Here is a 20,776-nt window from a genome sequence, read left to right as displayed (position 1 = left end):
GAGAGTTTGTAACTTTGTGTGGGAGCGCCCCCGGACAGCAGGGGGACGGTCCAGCGCTTTATTAGTGGGTCTGCCGGCGGCTTCGTCCGGCAACCAGACACCCGCGCGGTTCCCTAGAGAACCCCTCAGGCCCGGTCCCCCTCACCCGGCTCACCCCGCAGCAAGGCTGCCACAGTTCCGTAAACACCTCTCTTCCCGCCCCTTCAGTCCCTGGGCTGTACCACTAGCAGCCTGCGGGGGGGGGCGTTCCCTCTCTTATCCGAAATTCCCTCTATTCCACACTGTTCTCGGCCTCTGTGATCCGAACCGGATGAACACGATTCATTGAAACCACCAAATCTGTGAGATTTCGGCTCTAGAAGCCCTAGATGCCTTGGATTCTTCCCTGTCCGCCGCTCCGTGACCCCCACGTTGACCGGTTGGCATGATGGCCGCGCCCTGCACCTCCCTAGAGGCCGTCGGGCCCTTTAAATACCGCGTGGGGGAAGGAGGGGCTGGGGGGTGCTAGAGCTGGTGAGTTTTTGTGGTGGTTGTGCTGTCGGTGAGGGGACAACCCAGAGCCACGCCCCGACCCGAGGTCCCTCAGTCGCCTTTTTCCTCGCCTATCTCTGCGCCGGACCTGGTGCGTACCTATCCCCGGAGAGGGGATCGCCGGCTCGGAGGTGAGGGGCCAGCGCCGGCCGCAGGCGACACCTCCGCCAGGGCATCCCATGCTCTCCCCCGCTCACCCCCGAACCGCGTCCTGAGACGGAGGGGTCAAGGGCGAGAAAGCCCCGTTCCTTGCCCTGCCCCCCGATCCCCTAGGTTTACCTCGAACCGTCGTCCCGCGTGGGAGCTGGACGCGGGCGCCGAGTGGCCCCGGCCGGTGTCGGGGTGGTCGCGGGCTTCGGGCCCTGGAGGCGGCGGGGTCGGGGCCGCTTCCTCGCTGTTTACATCGCGCTGGGCCTGTGCCAGCGACCGCGCGGCGAGCGGCTTCCCACAATAGGGCTCCGGGAGCGCCCCCCGACCCTGCTGGAGGGGGCGCTGAGCCGAGGGTGGGGGCCGAGCAGGGCCTGTAGCTTGAGTTTGGGGTTTGTTGCCGGGGTTTCCCGGGCACCGATCCTTGCCTCCGCCGCCCCCTCCCTCAAGGCTTTGTTTTGACAGGAAACGTGCTGCTGCAGGGGAGGGGCGGCTGCAGGACGTGGGCGAGGCGTGTGCAGACTCCGCGCCTGGCCATCGGGTCCCCTTGGTGTGACTCTCAGTTCGAAGGAAGAAATGGAGAAATTCCAGCCAGGCTGGGGCTCAAACTACGGCGTCCTCTCAGGGAGGGCTGTTACTCCCAAAGCCGCTACTCTAGTGGCACCACTCGGAGTAAAAGAGATGATTTTAAGTGGTAGTGGAAGAGCACAGTTTTATGCTTTCTTTTCATTAGTATTAAGAAAAATAGATGTAACTTTTCCATTAAACGAACGATTTCACAATGGTATAAAGTTTCCTTTAGAAATAGATGTATTTAAATGTAAAAATCTAGTCAAGGTCAAGAAAAGTGTTTGATAAATTATAGTAAAGATGGGGATAGGGATGTGTAAACAGTAGTGAAGAATGGTACCCAAACGACTGAAGTTTAGGAAATACTATTGCAGATGGGTTTGGCCACTTCGTGGAGAAACCTACAAGTTGTCCTTGTCTGCAGTGGGCACCTCAGCAGCCAGGGTTGAACCTTTGGTCTCCAGCCCAGTCAGACACCTTGCTTTTTTCTCCCTGTCTTCTGATAAGATGATCATCAGTAATGGTCCCCCAGTAAGGAGGCTCCCTGCCTGTCTTTTTCTCTTTTCTCTAGGGATTCCATACATGACCTTGGCAGCCAGTGGAGGCCACCTGACTTGGGTGACCCGGGGCTAAATGCCCAGTCTTGTGTGGGAGCAGCTTCAAAGTCTCTGAGGGGTTGAAAGCCCCAGAGGGGGAAGCACAGATACTAAAACAGTCAAGCCAGGGATGGAAGAAGTGTTTTCAAGCATGAAACTGCCTAGAAGTCCTTCTCCCTGATGCTGTGAACCACGTGCAGTGTGAACATCTGCTTTTTTAAACAATGACTGTCTTGTTGGCTTTTATCTGGCTCTTTGTTGGTTCTAACTTGGTGCAGACCAGTATTCTCTAGCAGAATGGTACAGGCACATATTTCTCTGCTCTTCATGTTTTTGCTTGGCTGCATGTGAATGACTTTTTAACTTGCTGTTTGGGACTGGTTCTAAAGCAGCGTTTTGCAGAAGATAAGATTTTTCACATCCTCTGCATTTTTTTCTTGAGTTCCAGTCCTATTTCTTACTCTCTGCCCTTCACCACACATATGTGGATGCTTGATCTTGTACCTGACCTTGATCTGGTCTTGAAGGATGGTACCCACTCACTAGATGTGTCTTGAAATTCCCCCTTTCCACAACCTAACCTTAACTGGATGGGTTCTGTTCCTCAGGGCCCTGCTGGATAATCTCAATAATTGGCTCCAAAATGTTCATGACTCATCCCAGCTGTGAGCAGTTAACCCTTTTCATAATATTTGGGTTTTAACCAAAGTTGTGTTCTATAGTACATAAAGGATGGTTGGTTCTCTGATAGAGGAATTTCAGTTACTCTAGCGAGGTGGTAGAGAGTTGTTTTGGCCAACGGACTCTTGCAGTGGTGCCTGTCATGGTTTAGTACTGGGGCTGCCATCACAGGGTAAGAGCAGCTCACTCCCACGTGTGCAGGTGTCCACATGGTGATAGGTAGATCGATTTGGCAGAGTGGGAGTGGAAAGAAGGAGCAGTACACCAAATTTTCTCCAGCTGTCCTGGAGTAGATCCACTGCTTCGATAAAGTATGGGCTTTCAGGGATCTGCTGCCTGGATGTGAGTTGTGCCTCTGCTGCTGCTGTTGCTGTGAACCCTTGGGCAAGTAGTTTAACCTCTTGAGCCTCAGGATCTTATCTGTAAAGTGAGAATAATAATAGTACCTTAGCTAACAAGATTATAAAATGAGGGTTCAAGAGATAAAACATTTAAAGTGCTTGGCATGGGGCTGGATCATAATAAGCACTTGATAACTGTACTCTGTTATTTTTTGCTATCAATGAACTTTAGGAGGGTGGAAAGACAAAGTACAAGTTTCTTTAAGCTCTGGAACTGCTTGCTTTGCTAGTTTGAATTACTGGTGCATTGGAAGTGTGTTGAGCTTGTCAATGGACATAGCTCCTTCTGCAAGCAGTTTAGAATTCAGTTAGGAGACAGATATGCAAACAGCAAGTATATTACTAAATTGACTACATAATGGGGATGTGAGCAAAGTGTGAGGTGGAAAACAAGGAGAACCCAAGTTTTCTTATGAATAGGAGTATGAGGAGTGTGGCTTTATTTGTTCATTCACTGGATGTCTGATTTAGGTCTGGTGAGTGGGGGTGTCAGGGAAGGTCACTTTGAAATTCTGACATTTAATCTCAAATCTGAATGCCAGCAAGGAGCCAACCATGTGGAGATCAGGGAGAACATTCCAGGGGTGCAGGTATGCCAAGGGGGGAAGTTTGGAAGTCTGAGGAACCTGGAGAAGGCCATTGTGACCAGAGCCTGAAGGAGTAGGGGGTCATCTCTTAAAACAGTTGATTTATTTTGCGTCTTCTGAAGGGCTTTGGCCTATTTCCTGTTTTATTCTCTAGGCAGTGTTCAAGAAGGACATTGGGACAAGTTTAATTGGCTAGAAGCACTTTTGTAATAGCATGGTATCCAAGATATCGTAGTGATGCCTTGGCAGGAACAATCCAAATCTAAAAAGGACAGGAGACTGGACTGAGTTAGAAACTCAAAGTTTCATTTCAGCACTTCCTCCTTCTTCTCTTGTAGTCTTTTGTTTTGAAATAATTTCAAACTTACAGAAAAAGTTGCAAGAACACCCTATTGTATACCCAGATTCACCTATTAACATTTTGTTCCATTTGTGTTATTGGTTTCCCTCTTATTTTAATCATTTTAGAGAAAAATCACATATCGTGGTCCTTTATCCCTACATACTTAACCATGGTCAACTACATATGACCCGATAATGTCCTTTAAAACATTTTTTCCCTCCAGTACAGGATCCAGTCTAGTATTACCCATTGCACTCAGTTGTCAAGTCTTCTTAATCTTTTTTCATCTGGAACACATTCTCAGCCTTTCTTTGTTTTGTTTTGTTTTGTTTTTTAAATAAGATTGACATTTGGAATTCAGAGCTTCTTCTAATAATAAAATAATAGTTGACATCTGTCAAGCACTTCTAGGTGCATAAGTACCATATATAGACTATATCAATTAATCCTTACGACATCTCTACAAGGTAGATAGTATTATTATCCCCTTTTACAAATGAAAAGTTCCCTGTCTCCAGTCAGTAAGTATCAAGAGTCAGGATCAAGAACCCAGGCTGCTTACTACAATTAAAAATAAATAATAATTATTATTGTTTTTTAAATAACCGAGGCTGCTCCAGAGCCAGTGTTCTTACTGCTCCAGTTACATGTTGATGGTACATCTTTGTAATCCTGAACCAGCACAGGACCATTTGCAGAGAATTTGTTGCAGAAAGGAATTAAGGAAGTAAAGTCTGTGGTCTGGACCCAGGCTGAGAAATCACAAGCAGATTAAAAGCCGATCTCCTCTTTGTCTGTGGGGACACAAGGCTAGCCCCCTTCTCTCTAAAATGTTAGTCATGATACTTACATCTTCATTCACTCATTCATTCATTCATTCAATCATTTGTTCACTTATTCAACAATAATTTTTTAAGTGCCTGCTGCATGCCAGCCATTGACCTCTGAAAGAATGGCATAATATTGTGTTTATTATTATAAAAATACTGGAACAATACAGTGAAAAAATGTGGGTATTACAGTTCTTCGTTTTCTTTGATTAGTGACCTGCTGTCATGTTGGAGTTGTCTTCTGTCTTTACCATTGACTTTATCTTTGACCAATGAGTAAATCCCCTAGGTAAGATGAGATGTCATGTTCTTGGCAGGTTGTTTGGTTTACTTGTGAGTTGCAGTGGTGAAGATTAAGTATATCTATGTTTGTTAGTATGAGAAGTAAAACCTTTCTTAAAGAAAGAGCCTGTTTTCATTATCACTGTTGTTAAGAAATAATCCAAAATAGATTTTTTAAAATATTTTATACCAACATATTTATTTATTTTTTTGTTTTATTGTGAACTTTAAGATATATACATAACAGTGATAACTTTCAAAGTACGATTCCACAAGTTGTTAGAGAGCAAATTTCCACTTCAGCCATTTCCATTATTGTAAAATATAATATGCACATAGAAAGGTGTTATCTCTTGATGTACAGCTCAACAAGCAGTTATATAGGTAATTCCAAAAATTGTTATGAGTTACAGTCCCACAGTCTCAGTCCCTTCCCTGTTATGCATTATACATGGTATATACAGAAAGGAGGAGACCTTCAGGGCACAATTCAACGAGCACCCACAGAGCAAATCCCAGAGGATGCTATAGGCTCCAGTTCCACCATGTCATCTACCCCTCTCTAGCCATTCCAATACCCCAGCATCCAAAAGTGTATGTATGATTATATAACATTTCAGTATTCATAGACCTTTGTTAAATCTTATCTTTGTTGCTACCCCCTCCTCTCACTTAATCTCTTTCTCCATTTTCACGGGTGTCTAGGCAGTGACCTAACTTGTTCATATTAAAGGGGGTGTCAACAGTATGGAGAAGGGGGCTGCCTCTGATTGTTGGTCTTAAAGAGGCTGTTGCCTCTGGGTTTTAGGACTTGTCTGGTATAGGAACATTCTGGTGGATTTACAAAATAGTTTTTAAAGCTGACTAATTAACCCTCATGGCCTCAAAAGTCAAGTAGTTTTGTCCCCAGATGACATCTGGAAACCCCAGACCAAGAAAGGTAAGAGCTGGTGTGAAGGAGCTTACAGAAGACCATTTACAGGTGATGGACCATTTGCTTTTGGCTTATGAATTTCAGAAAGGTGCAATAGTTCTGGCCTAGGTTAACTACCAGCCTTGTTTACCTGTAGGGGAATGTGCTGTAATCACCCTGGGATAAAACTGTTCTTCCCTCCAGGGTTTTTAATGCCTGAGGTGATGATAATAAAGAAAACAAATAATACTAATAATAGCAGACACCTCTCCCTATTCACTCTGCGAGACATTATTCCACATTCTCTGCATATATTAACTAAATGAAATCTCACACCAGCCCTATGAGTTAGTTATTGTTATGCCCGTATAAGGAAATGGGCAATTTCTAAATCAAGTAATAATGGGCATTTTGGCTTCAAAGAAAGGCTTCTGCGTGGATGCACTAAAGCTAGGTTGCAATGTGGAGGCTTCTACCAATTAAATAAGAGTTTCTTAACATTTTGAAGCTTTTAAATTTTCTGTTGTTTTCCCTGTGCCAGCAATTCTATCTCCAGTGAATTGTTGGAGAAAGGGTAGCATAGATGCACATTATTAAACATACCTGCCATGAGCCCATTTAAGTTCATGAAATTCCTAAGGATGCCTCATGGAACCCTAGGTTTTTTAGAACCTTAGTGTTTTAGATTCCTGGGCTGCTCAAGCAAATACCATGCAATGGGGCAGGTTAAACAATGGGAATTTATTAGCTCTCGGTTTTGAGGCCAGGAAAATGTCCAAACCAAGGCATCATCAAGGCAATGTTTTCTCCCCAAAGATCAGCATTGTAGGGCAGGCTGCTAGTGATCTTTGGTCTTTAGTTGGTCACACAGCAAGGCACATGGTGGCATCTCCTGGTCTCTCCCTTCTTTTCTGTCAATGTCCAGCCTCTTGCTTCCTGTGGCTTTCTCTCTGTCTGACTGAATTTCACTTCAGTGATAAAGGACTCCAGGAATAGGATTAAGACCCATCCTGATTGAGGTGGGCTACACCTTCTTAACTGAAGTAACCTCATCAAAAGGTCCTACTTACAATGGGTTCACACCCACAGGAATGGATTAAATTTAAGAACATGTCTTTTTGGAGTAGTACAGCTCTAGACCACTACACTTAGCAATTCCTAGCTGACAGGGACCTTATAGCTGACCCCACCCCCTCAGAAAACTGAGGCAGAGTGCCAATGTGATGGGCGTAAAGTCACACAGGCAAATTAATGACAGACCTGGTTCACAAATTCTGAACTCTTGAATCCTAACCTACAACTTATTTTAAAAAAATCTCTGCACCCTACTGCCTTGTTAAACACAATTACATCACCTCTGAAGTGTGCTGAACAATTGGAATAGAAAAAACGAAATGGACAGTCATAACTGTTAAGCTAATTCATAAATTCCCATGGATGAAAGCTTTTATGCACTTTTACTTGGAAAAACAGCCAAAGATTCTGATCTTTTGAGGCAGCTGTAGTGGAGAGGAATTAGAGCAGAGCATATATAACATACTTGTTACAGTGGAATAACTGAAAAAAAAAATAAAATGAAGGGAAACATCAAGATATTCAAATAAAAGTGTGACAAGGACCAGGGAATTTTGAGTTTTAGACCTAATAAGGTAGGATTACGAAGTAGGTTCTCTGCTCCAGGACTTGGTCTGTAGCAGTGCCAGGCCTGTAAGTGTGTAGTGATATCAGTTAGCAGGTGTTCTGGTTGAAACTGTACCAAGTGGGATTCAATGATTTTGATTCAGCTGATGCCAAATGAGTACTTGTCACGTACTTGACAAGACACAGTTGCTGTGTCTTGAGAGTTAGAGTGGCCATGGGAGAAAAATAACTATATGAGGGGCTAAGTGCTGTCATCAGGATCCAAGAGATGTGCTGCAGATACACAAAGAAGAGTGCCATTAGCTCTGGGCAGAGGGTAAAGAGAAGGCTTCCTGGAGAAGGTAGCCTTTTCAGGCAGTGCAGTCAATGAGGAGTAAAATGTTGGCAGAGAAACTGAGAGAGCTGGAGGGGAGGGCAAGCATTCTGTTTAGGATTTGGAGGTTTGGTGGAAGTGAAAGGGTTAGAGCAGCCCCTTTTCTTCTGTCTTCTATCTTCTTCCCCCCTGAAGATTGGAGTTAAAGCTCAAGTAAAATCTAGTTTTTGGGGGGATGGAGGTTATTTTCTTGCTGGAGATGCAAGGATTCAGGGCTATATTCTGGTCTGAACTCATGGTGGTTGGCTTTGGGTGTCTAGGATAAGGCAGATATTTGGAAATATCCTGACGCCTTCACCTTGAGCTCTGGACCAGCCCTTCAGTCTGCAGAGGCTTGTGGCCACATGATGAGAGTCAGTGCAGGCTCCTTTGTGAGTAGTTTTCTGTTTATGAATGCGGTGGGCAGGGCAAAGGTGGCAGGACTGAAGAGGGTTGTTTTGGTGAGACAAAGTACAAATGACCTTGAGCCTTTGGCCCTTATTAAGTCCCTCTCAGACTCATGTTTGTCACCAAGGGATACTTCTTTCAACAAAAGCTAGATTGCTGTCCTCAGTCCTGGCCCAGCCCCTCCTTTCTGGTGCTTTGTTTTCCCTTTCATCATCCACTAACCTAGGCACACACGATTTTAAGAAACTGGGTCTGAGAGCCATGAAACTAGAGCTCTATCTATTTTGTTTACTGTTAGTTACTTTCCCCAAGGCTCAGCTCAGTACCTGGTGCACAGTTGGCACTCAGTAAATATTAGCTGAATAACTGAAAGAAACTGTACAGGCATTTCCAGGCACTCTATTTGTAGTTGTGGTTTCACATTCTGGCAGCTTTAAAAGCTTGGTTTCCTTCATTGCATGGGCAGGTTCAGGCTTAAAGGGACTCAGTGAACCCTTCTTACTGTCATCCATTCAGGATTTGAGGTGCCTTTCTCCTGGGGCCCAGGTTTCCCCTTCAGTGTCGGCTCACATCACACTACTATCACCCGGCAGCGCCCTCCTGACTGTCTGGTGCCCCTGGGCCCGTGCCTGGGCATCCCGTGTTCCCATTATCGCTTCTTTAGGTTGTGACCAGGCCCTACTGCCCGTCCCTGGGAGGCAACCAGATGTCCCAGAAATAGCACTGGGTGTAGAGTTCTGGAGACCAGAGTCAGGAACTAATTGTATGGCATAGGAAGTCCCCTTGCCCCTCTGAGTCTGTCACCCCAAAGGTGAATCAGGGTCCTATGTGCCTGGTCAGCTTATCAGGTTGTGGTGGATACTTTGTAAACTATCAAGCACAAACCAAATATCAGTTCTTACTTTTCATTTCATGGCAGTTCACATGAAAATGGAGGGCAAGAACCATAAAGATTGTCAGCCAGAGATTTTAATCAGTCTTCCCCTTTCCCCAAGAGGCTCCCAGAGAGCCTAAAGAGGCTGATTTTAAAAATACTCTGTGTAAAACAAAGCAATAGTAACAATACTAATAGCTCACATTTGTCTTGTGTTAAACACTTTAATATGATTCAATCCTATCTAATCTTCAGACAATCTTGTCAGGTTAGTCTTTCAGCCCAGCTTTACTGATGAGGTCGGTGACTGAGGCGAGGGCGTTATATGATTTCTCCAAGGTCACATGGCAAAATACAGAACGGGATTCTAACCCAGGCACTCTGATTCCAGAGCCCCACACTCTTACTCTTTCCTTCCCATATTTCAGCAACTCCAGAGGGGGATGGAGAGTTAGAGAAAGAGAGCAAGTGAAAGAGAGAGGATGTGTATACGTATGTGTAAGTATCTGATATTGTTGAAAGCTGTTCTGTGTTCACACTGAGTATCTCCTGAGTAAACTCACACCACTGGCTGTGGAATTCCTTTTCTGGAAGGCAACCTTGAAGGCCTAGTGACAGCCAGGCCAGAGTGCTGGGGGAAGAACAGAGTAATTTGGGGCTTGGTTGTCTACACTGAAAGAAGGGTCTGTGCCACCATGGAAGTCCCATGGGAATGTTGATGGAGGGTCTGTTTGTCCATGCAGGTGCTATCTCTTTATCCACACTCAGATAAAACAAAATGCCCTTCAATGACGAGAAGCAGTGTGTGGGTGAGGACCAGCAGAGCGATTCAGACTCTTCCCGGTTTTCCGAAAGCATGGCTTCGCTCAGTGACTATGAGTGCTCCAGGCAGAGCTTTACCAGCGACTCCTCCAGCAAATCCAGCTCTCCTGCTTGTAAGCCTACAGGGGAGCAGGGGCTAGGGGTGTGTGTGTGTGTGTGTGTGTGTGTGTGTGTGTGTGTGTGTTGGATTTTAAAACTCAGAAATGAGTAAGAGCAAAGCACAAGCTTCCCCTCCTTTCTAGATGTGTCAGACTGCAGAGGCACTGTGGCTATTTTGTACTCACTCTCAGGAATAAATAGCCCCAAAATTTGTAATCTTTTTTGGTTTCACTATAAACAGGCCTCCCAATCTTCCCCATTTTCTTTCCCAAGTAGTAGAAAATCCTGCTTCTTGAAGTCACTTCAAGAAGTGACTAGTCCTCAAGGATCAATTCAAGCTGGCCTTTTCTGATTGTTTCTGATTTACATTAAAGGAAACTTTTCCTAATTCAAGGGCCAGGCAGGAAGTGTAATAATCTAAAGGGTTTCCTGCTGATTTCAAAAGCTGTTGTGCAAATCACCCGAGAGTAACTACCCTAGGGGTATGAGAAAGAGCTGACAGTAGCCATGGCTTAAGCGAGCTATCTTTTTAAAATTTTTTTATGTGGAAGCTAGAGAGGTGTAAAGCAGAGTTTGGGTTTTGTCTTGTATTGTTTAGCTTTTTAACTGGCATTTTATGCAGGAAATATTACACCTTAAACTGACAAACCAAATGCAGAATGAAGAAATTAATGTTTAAAATGATCAAATGCCCACTTAAAAAAAGTTTGTTCATTTGTATTGATTTTAAATTTATAAATTCTCATTGAAGAAAACTTGGAAAATAAACATATAGAAAAGAAAATATTGCTTGTGATATCATCCAGAGACTACCCTTGGCAGAGCTTGTCATATCTTCATCTTGTCTTTATTGCTGATAGACATATTTGTTTTAATGTGTGTATATATGCTACAGACATATGTGTGTTTATATGCTTAGACTCTTTTTACTTAGTATTATAACTAAAACATTTACTCATGATAACATTTTAAAACATTGCTTTGTGACGTCTTACTACTTCATCAAGTAAATACACCATAAATTTACTTAACCATTGATTTATCTTTGGACATTTAGTTAGTTTCCAATTTTATTGCTGTTAAAAATAGTGCTTTATGAACATCTTGGTTCATAAAGTCTCTCCAGGAATTCCTTTGGATATAGTTAGATTAATCGACCAAAAGTACAAATATATTTAAAGAAAATCTTAATACGGTATAGAGTTGGCAAAAGAATTTGCCAGCATCTACCATAGGTTTCTGTGCCTTTTTGTATCTGGCAACAGGATCCTTTAGCATCCTGAAGATGGGTCACTGTTTTTTGTTTTGTTTTGTTTTTGCTTTTTATTTACTTTGTAGGTAGCAAAGTATGTCCAGTGGTACTGTTATTAGAAGTCATGATTTTTAAATAATAACCTAGACATTCTAACAGTGATTTCAAAAAGTCATGATTTGTTAGAATTTTTTTTAGAATAATCTTTAAATATAACTAGAATTCTTTATTCACTATAAAGAATCAACTTCCTACTGAGAAGTTGATTATCAGTTTATCAGATTTACTTTATTTTACTTTAATTATCTACATTTACTGAGTTCTTAATATGTTTTTCTTTACTGTCCGGCGCTCTCTCCGCCCCGCCTCGAGTCCTCGGTCGGCCGGCGATGGGGACCAGAGAGATAAGGGGAGAGAGGGTGCGGACAACGTCTTACCCGGAGCACTTGTGATCACTCAGGACTCGCGGTGGTAAAGCAGATAAACTTTTAATGAGACTAGGCAATCATCATCTTTACAGGTTCCACCCGGGGCGAGACACCTCGGGGGAGAACAACCTCGATGCGGCCGTCAGGTACGGCTCCTTGTGGGCTGTCTCCCCGAGCTTTGCCCGGGAACTTTCTTATAAACCTTGCGTGTATCCAATGGGCTAACGCCACGCACACAAGCATGATTGGTGAATACAGCGGGTGGTTACATACATCAGAAGCCGGAAGCAGGATGTGGGCGCTATCTTGGCACCACTCGATGGGCGGGGGGACTTTGGAGCAGGTTTACAGCGCATGCGCTATGCCCGTCCCGGGAGACGGCTCTCCACATCTCCCCCTTTATTATTTATATCGACCCAGTGTCCCCAGTGATGAGTGTGCTCCCGTGAACCCAGATGGCTCACAATTTGTTCCGGTGCTTTGGGGAGTCTGGACTAGGTCTCAGCCATTTAGCGGCGGAGCCTCTAGCACCGACCAGAATGCTCACCTCATATGGAGACAGGAGAGTCCGTGAGCTGGAAACAACATGACTCTCCCTGCAGTGCTTTGCCTTGCAACTGGGGGACAAAGGCGGGGGCAGGGATAGCATTAACCAGAGTCGGAGGCGTCACTAGGCGTCCCTATGCATTGGCTAGAGTCAAGTCTGGCCACAACTATGACTCTGCCTTAGGGACCTACCTGAGACAAAAATTATGACTGCTGGCGTCGCCCGTTATACCCGGGACATAGCTGCGCGCTTAGCTACAAACCTCGCTCCCGAGTGCCCCGCCCGAGGCGGCCAGGATGGGGTATGGCCATCAGAATGGTCGCTGTTGGGGGTATCAAAGGTGGAGGACATAGCCATCATAGTGGTAACACGGTACTGCCGCGCTTGAAACAGGCGTTCTAGCAAAGATTTAACAATGACTAATCCCACCAATAGTCCCACCATCAAGAGAATCCAATTAGTCAAATTGGGCCAAGAGAACCAAGAGGTGACTTGGTCCCACAGATTTTTTACAGTCTCGCCCAGTGTGGAAAGGTCGAAACTAACAGGCTTCAATTTCCTAATGTTCTCAAGTCCCTGAAGGCCGGAGGCTTGGTCCAATGGCCCAGGCCGTATATTCGTTGGCGTTTCTGACAGCTGCTCCCCGGCCTCCCCAGGTGATGCCACGGTTCCCACCAGTCTTTCCGGAACCCACACTGGTTGACGTCCTGGTTCCTGGGGAAAAACACAAACAGAGCCTCCGGCCCAGCCGAGCACCGGGTCAGGGCCTTTCCACTGTGACGTGGAGGGAGCGATATGGCCCTTAACAGTCTCCCATATAAGGACTAGAATCGGGTCCAAACAGACACCCGTTTGGCGCGCTCGGTCTATATCACGACCAAGTTTCATCCAAGAGGGCAGATTAAGGCTGCCAGAGCAGGGAAACCAGGGGGCAAAAGTGGCCACATCATCAAGAAATCGCTGGAGAGAACTTCTCTTAATTGAGATACCCCGCTGTTTCAAAAGGGTCTTTAAGGGGGTTAATAGGGGTGAACTCCCAGACTGCCCCATGCTTGCAGCCGGCACTGTCTTGTAATCACTCGGAGAGCTCTTCCGAGTCCCCGGGGCTACCTGAACGCCCACGGGCCCTAGTCCTCGTATGGAAAGGGGGTGCTTACCTTCTCGCGGTGATCAGTCGCGGAGGTCAAACCACGGATCCCGGGAGCACGTCTCCGTCGGGTCGAGGGGAACGCAAATGAGGTTGCGGGTTCGAAGTTCCCCGTACGGGCCACCACTTGTCCGGCGCTCTCTCCGCCCCGCCTCGAGTCCTCGGTCGGCCGGCGATGGGGACCAGAGAGATAAGGGGAGAGAGGGTGCGGACAACGTCTTACCCGGAGCACTTGTGATCACTCAGGACTCGCGGTGGTAAAGCAGATAAACTTTTAATGAGACTAGGCAATCATCATCTTTACAGGTTCCACCCGGGGCGAGACACCTCGGGGGAGAACAACCTCGATGCGGCCGTCAGGTACGGCTCCTTGTGGGCTGTCTCCCCGAGCTTTGCCCGGGAACTTTCTTATAAACCTTGCGTGTATCCAATGGGCTAACGCCACGCACACAAGCATGATTGGTGAATACAGCGGGTGGTTACATACATCAGAAGCCGGAAGCAGGATGTGGGCGCTATCTTGGCACCACTCGATGGGCGGGGGGACTTTGGAGCAGGTTTACAGCGCATGCGCTATGCCCGTCCCGGGAGACGGCTCTCCACACTTTACTTAAATTATTTCATTTGATCATCTCTGGCCAACCATGTGAGGAGGTAAGCTATGCCTCTGTGAAGTCAAGAGATAACTACCTGTTGGCAAAACTTAGAATTGAACAAAATCATTATGCTATATTGTTTATACTTTTAGAAATTATAATTTTAGAATATCGGTTATTTCATACTGCATGTAAATTAATAAGAATTTTGAATTACAGAATAAAAAATAGTGTGATCCATTTCCTTATAATACATCTAATAAAAACTGATGTGATTTAGTGAAAAATTTGTAACTTACCACTAATAGGCGTATATTAGTAAGATTGTCTCAGAAACTTTTGAGATTTGTCAAACATAGTAATTGAAGCTATCAAAAGAATTCTTACATTTTTGAAGTCCTTATTAAGCAGAAGGAATTCATCTATTTCAGTTATACTCTCCTTACTTGTAAAACACTGAGAACGTACACTGAAAGTACTTAAACCCCGCCTGCATCAGTAGGCTTCACTGGATGACAACATCTTTTCCACAACATTAACTGTCTCTTGGTTTTCTTTCAGCAACAAGCCCTCCCAGGGTTGTAACATTTGACGAAGTGATGGCTGCCACAAGGAACTTATCAAATATGACTCTTGCTCACGAAATTGCTGTAAACGAGAACTTTCAGTTGAAACAAGATGCCTTCCCTGAGAACAGGTAACCTAGAGGCACCTGTTGTGCATGAATATTTGCTGAAGATTCTGTGTGTATCTGTGTGTTTGTGTGTATGTATGTCTCAAATATACACACAGAACCACACGTATTCACACTGATTCCTGGAAGTTCTCATATAATATTCACCAATGGTAAACATTTAATTCTCTAACAAGCAAGATCTTATACTTGATTTAAAAAAAAATTCCCCTAGGGTACTTGTTACCCATAATCTTTAGAACTCAGCTTAAATGTCACTTCCCGGGGGGAAGCTGTTCCTGACATTCCAGAACCACTAGACTATATTAAATCGCCTTGCCAAAGATACCTGTAACCCCCTATACCTCACCTTTGGTATGACCCCTTATAAGTTTATGTTTGATTTCCATCTTACCGCTTGATGGAAAGCTCCATTAAACTGTATCTATACTGTTTGCTGCTCTGTCCCTGTTGCCTACTGTGTTGGCATATAAGATGCCCTCAAGAAATATTTGTAGGTTTATTTGATGTATTAAAATCTGGTTTTCGGATCATGAAGGATAAATGTAGCTAAACTGCCAAAGTGTTAAGAATAGGTGATACAGAAGCCTATGGATGTAGGAACCACAACTGCCTGGGTACCTCCTGGTTAACCTCACTCCCCAGGGACTTCTATGGCCACATCTTTATATTCAACCTCAACCTCTCTGGTTCCTGTGGCTCATGACTCCCTTGGGACAAAGAGGAGAAAAGGCTTGAGCCCATTACTACAGATAAATCATCTTTAGAGACAAAGTCGGCCAATCTCACAGTGCCATTTATAAATCTCAAGGCATTCTATCAATTAAAACAATCCACAATATTTGATCCCATTTGATCCCTTTTTTGTTTGTTTTAAAGCAGAAAAATAAACAATAATTTCCCATCTTTTAAAATGGGGACGATAATCCTCTTGGAGCGTGTTGTTCATAATAATCATTAATATTTTTTAAGATTACTAGCCAAAGTAGGTGTGTGTGTTTGCTTTTCTGTGGTAACTGCTTTTCCCCATGATCCAGCCCTTCACTCCAGCTCTCCTGCCACACCCCTGGGCTAGGCTACCATCATCTCTGACCTGGTGATTCCAGTCCTAACTGGCTGCTCCGTCTCCATCTTCAACTCCCTACAGTCCATCCTCCTCCTCCACTCGGTAGCCAGAGGCATTTTTCTAAATCGGATTAGATCATTTCTTTGCTTAAAACCTTCATTGGTTTTCTATTACACTTAGGAAATTCCAAACTCTTTATTATGGCCTGCAAGGCTCTACTTCTTCAACCCTGTGCCTTAGTGCTTTCCTTCCTGCTTGCTGTACTTCAGCCATGCTGGCTTCTTTGCAGATCTCGAAGTACATCAAGCTTGATCCTCTCTCAGGGACTTTGTACTTCTTGTTTCTTCTTTTTGAACATTTTTTCCCTAGATCTTAATGTGGCTGCTCTCTTCTCCCCTTTGGAGTCTCAACTCAAAGCCTTAGGCTTTTTTAAGCCACTCAGCTAAATCGGCACCTCTTCTTCACTGTCTATGTTGTCTTACTCTGTCTGCCTCAGAGCTCTGAAATTTTATTACTTATTTTTAAATGTATGGGTTTTTTTGTTTGTTTTGTTTTGCCTTTCTGTCCCTGCTGATGTATAAGCTTCTTGATGGCAGAGACTTTTCACTGCAGTATACCCAGTGCCTAAAACAGGGCCTCGCACATACTGGATGCTCAATAAAACAATTATCGACTGACTAATAAAAATGAATTTGTATCTTTTATGAAGAACAACAAGAGATAATTTGCAGGTATCTGTACTTAAAATTAAGAAGTTGAGGTACAGGCTGAGTAAAGGCCCTTTAGGATCAGATAGACCCTGGGGTTTGAATCCTGTCTCTGCTGAGTCCTTGTCTGAGCCTCACATTTCCCAGTGATAAATGGGGACTATAGTACTGACTTCAGGTGCATTAAATGAGATCATGGGTATAAAAGTGCTTAGCATGCAAGTATTTTTATATACTATTGAAATATTAATTCCTCTTCCCTTTGTTTTTGGCCATGGCTAGAAAATGTGATCAAGAGAAACAAAATGCAGAATTAAGACATATTAACATTTGGTAAAAAAAATTATATAGCGTATTATTAACAGTTGGCTTTTGGATGACTCTCCACAATGGCCAAGTTTTTCCTTTTTTAAATATGGCTGATTTTCATATTTTACCAAATATTTTCTTTGGGGAAAGAACTTTGTAAAATAAGTTAGGCTTCTGATACCCAATAGAAATGTTTTTAAATGATTCACATGATCTCCCCCCATCCCCCGCCCTCATCTCCCCAAAACATTAAAGAACTAAGTACCTTGTAGCACTACTTGGGAAAACTTAAATTTAAACTCTGAAATCTCTTAGGGAGCTATAAAATTGTTCTAGCTTGTTCGTTGTTGATCCAGTCAAGCCAAATCTGTGAAGCTTGTAAAATCAAGGGTATCCCAGCAATATTTGCCTTTCTGATTGTTCTGTAGTTGCTCGAGAGAGCCTCAAACATTGGAAGTGGCATGTATGCTGGACAGAGTGCCTCAGGCAACTGGAATAAATTTTAATGTTTTAAGTTTCTGAGTGGAATATAGTGTTTGCAGTTATAGGAACAATTCTAACTTGTACTCCTTAGAAAGTTAGTTTTCACCTCTTATAGCATTACTTTATACTTAGCTGTTTGTTCTTTAAAAAGAAAAATTAGGTGCTATGCTTTAATTTAAAAAAATTAGGTGCTGTTCTTTAACTATAAAATTATTAATTCATTCATCATGCATTCTTCATTGATCTCTTAATATATACCAGGGACTACCCTAAACACAATGGCAGGTACCTAGAAAAAGGAGGTATGGCCTCTGTCCAGGAGAGGTATATAGCCCTGGGGGAGAAAGTGACTTGTGAATAATTACAGTACAGGGAAATATGTGCTTTACAAAAAGCTGTTGCAAAATGGTGTAGTTCAGTAGGAATGTGTATTTTTAATGGGCATCTATTTTGGGGTATTACCATAAGGGTGGAGCAAGGTGGCCGCCTATTCTATTGTGAGCTCTTGCTAGGAGGGCTCCTAATTTCAGCAGTTCTGCCTGGCTAACTTTAAATGGACCAGCTAAGGTGGAGTTGGCAGGCATCCAAAAGTGTGTCCTTGGGGCCAGGCTGTTCTATTCTGTGTCATACAACTTCAGCTGTTGAGGAAAAAGCAACTTTGCCATCTCTTAAATGTTCAATTCCAAAAAGTCTAGAACAAGTCTAAAGATCTGTGTGGAACAGTAGCTAGGTAAATTATGGTGTATCCTTTGGCCAAAATTTTTGGAGTTATTGAAAGCTATAGTAAAGAAGCAATTTTAATATTTAGGGGGAATGCTTAATAAAGAATATTAAATGAAAAAATGTGTACTGTTTTACATACCAGGAACTCTTAACTCTTGAACAAGTGAAATATGTCACAAGATTAATAAGATTATGGGCAATTTGTTTTCTGCATCTTCTACAATGAGCATGTTTCTTGTATAATCAGGAACAATAATTTTTATTTTTAAAATCATTCTGTTTCGTTCCTATAGTTTGGCTGGTCGAGTGAAGCACATTGTTCACCAGGCCTTCTGGGACGTCTTGGAGTCAGAGCTAAATGCAGAGCCTCCTGAGTATGAACATGCCATCAAACTGTTTGAAGAAATCAGAGAGGCAAGTTGATAGTGTCCTTAGTAATTAATAATTTTTTCTAAAGACGATTTTAATATTCTTAATAGTGTTAGAGACTCTGAAAAACTGAGCAAGTTCATTCATGGGAAGGGTTTTCCCTGCGCCTCCTGGAGCAGGGTGGAAGCTGGGAGAGGGGGGCAGTTGAGGGGAGTGCAGGGTGATTCTTAGAGCAGAGAGAAGTAGTTATGGGCACAGTTATGGACCCTCCCTCTTTAAGCTTTGGTTTCATTCCCTGTAATGTGGGGATAAAAGTACTTACAGGGTAGTTGTAGAAATTCAATGAGATGAAAGTTATACTAGCTAACATTTACAGGGCATGTGCTCTATGCCAAGCACTAGATTATTCATTTCTCCTTAGCATAACCCTGTGAGGTAATTACACTTGCTATTCTTGTTTTATATAAAGAAAACAAATTTCCTGACTCACCCAGGATCCCCCATCTGTAAGGGGTGGAAAGGGATTTGAACTGAAGACTGAGGCTCAGAACCTATGCTCCTAACAATCTGCTATGTATATAGTACAGTGTCCACTGTGTACTGAATACTCAATACATAGGTTGCTCATGTAATATTTAATAAATATTTTATACATAAAATATAATGTATTGTGCTAATGGAACCCATAGCATTTTTCCATTTGTTCTTCTCTAAAGGGTTCTTCTGGAGCCATGAGCTACAACTTGGTCTTCTCTGCACTGTTTATCTGTAAACATTTTAAAGTGCTTTTTATAGTATTATTGCTTCCTTGCCAGTTGTTTTCATTTGGACTGTATCAGGAACTTCCCACAGGGAGGTACTTTAATTCAGGAGTTAGAGCTTTCTTTTTAGAGACGAAACACTGGAGTCCTCCTTTGATCCACTATCCAGTCAGTGGCATCCAGAACATTGTAATATGGACAATGAGCTTGGTCATCTAGACATTGAAGGGAAAAGGAGAATCATAATTCATGTGATGATGCTGTTAATTTTTCTTTCCTTTCCTTCTGCAGATTCTTCTCTCCTTTTTGACGCCTGGTGGCAACAGACTTCGCAACCAGATCTGTGAAGTTTTGGACACAGATCTCATTAGGCAGCAGGCTGAGCACAGTGCTGTTGACATCCATGGCCTGGCCAATTATGTCATCAGCACAATGGGAAAGCTGTGTGCTCCCGTGCGCGATGACGACATCAGAGAGTTAAAGGCGACTGGCAACATCGTGGAAACGCTGAGGTTAGCACTTGTGCTACTTGTGTTTTCTTAAAGTACCTTTGAGTCTACTCAAAAGGGAAATGTGGGGGTTGGGGAACAAAGAAGTCCTTTACCTCAGAAAGAAAACCAAAGAAGCAAGCAGCAAGTCATCCATCTACTTAGTACAGAGAGTTTTCATGATGAAATAGACAGGTATAATCCCCGTCCCCAGGGGATTTATAATGGAGAATGGGGGGGGGGGGGGAGATTTCAAACAAGTAATTACAATTGTGGTGAGTACTGTAAAAGGGGGAGTAGAGGGTATTAACTGAGCTTCCAGTAGGGGGCCTAATCTAGTCAAGAATCCAGAAGCTGCCTTTATTAGTTCAGGTAATGATAGCTGCTATAACGTATTAACCCTGAGTTCTCAGAGACTTAACCAATAAAAGTTTTCACTTGTGTCACAGTCTGATTCAAGGATTCTCGGTCATGCAGCCTTCCACATGTCATTCAGGAACCCAAACTCCTATCTCTGGCTCCGCTCAGGTCTTCAGCTGGTAAATGGGCAAGAGACCACAGGGAAGGGGAGCCTGAAGTGTAACCACTTCCAGCCAGAAGTGACACATTCCATTAACTATATAACTAGTTACTAAATTGAAGGGGGTTGTACAACGTAGTTGCTGTCTGGAAACACATTTCCCAGTCACAAATCTGGCTGTGGAAAGGAAGCACAACCTGTGGTGGTCACCAAGCCATCTCTGTCTGCCATAGCTTCCAGGAAAAAATAAGGTTTCATTAAAATTTGGCCATGAAGGCAAAAAATTCCTTGGAATCCCAGAGGAAAGAGGAGTCTGCAGCACTTTTTGCTATTTGAGGGAAATTTATCTCCTCCTTTTGTGAATACGGCCACACTGAGAATTGAGGGGTTTTGTATGGGTTTTTTGTTTTGTTTGTTTTGAGAATTGAGTTTTAATTGATGGTTTGGGAAAGGTAAAGAAGGAAACTGGTCTGTTTGTAGCAGGTAATTGACTTTGTGGCCTTGGACAAATTGATAACCTCTCAAAGTCATACTTTCCCCATCTATAAATAGGGCTTTATAGAACCTTAAAGGTGCTCAGCTCAGGCATATTGTAATTCTTTAATTGCA

The 20,776-nt window shown here is 43.5% G+C and overlaps 1 protein-coding gene across 5 annotated transcripts in view; it reads left to right on the top strand.

Annotated features, from left to right (window-relative positions):
- The first annotated feature begins 496 nt into the window (after positions 1-496).
- TCP11L2 (t-complex 11 like 2) overlaps positions 497-20,776 on the top strand; it is a 44,849-nt gene continuing 24,569 nt past the window's right edge. The window contains exons 1-5 of one of the 5 annotated variants that reach the window (XM_037845641.1): positions 497-662; positions 9,900-10,091; positions 14,609-14,744; positions 18,323-18,443; positions 19,451-19,671. In XM_037845641.1, the coding sequence (XP_037701569.1) occupies positions 9,935-10,091; positions 14,609-14,744; positions 18,323-18,443; positions 19,451-19,671 (635 nt within the window). In that variant the 5' untranslated portion in view covers positions 497-662; positions 9,900-9,934. The remainder of the gene's footprint in view (positions 663-9,899; positions 10,092-14,608; positions 14,745-18,322; positions 18,444-19,450; positions 19,672-20,776) is intronic. The other 4 variants (XM_037845642.1, XM_037845640.1, XM_037845643.1 and 1 more) reach the window with 4 other exon arrangements.

This window comes from Choloepus didactylus, chromosome 8 (assembly GCF_015220235.1).
Source record: "Choloepus didactylus isolate mChoDid1 chromosome 8, mChoDid1.pri, whole genome shotgun sequence".
In the NCBI taxonomy this organism is placed as follows: Eukaryota; Metazoa; Chordata; class Mammalia; order Pilosa; family Megalonychidae; genus Choloepus; species Choloepus didactylus.
The sequence above is the reverse complement of the archived record's forward strand: the minus strand, read 5'-3'. Positions and strand labels throughout refer to the sequence as shown.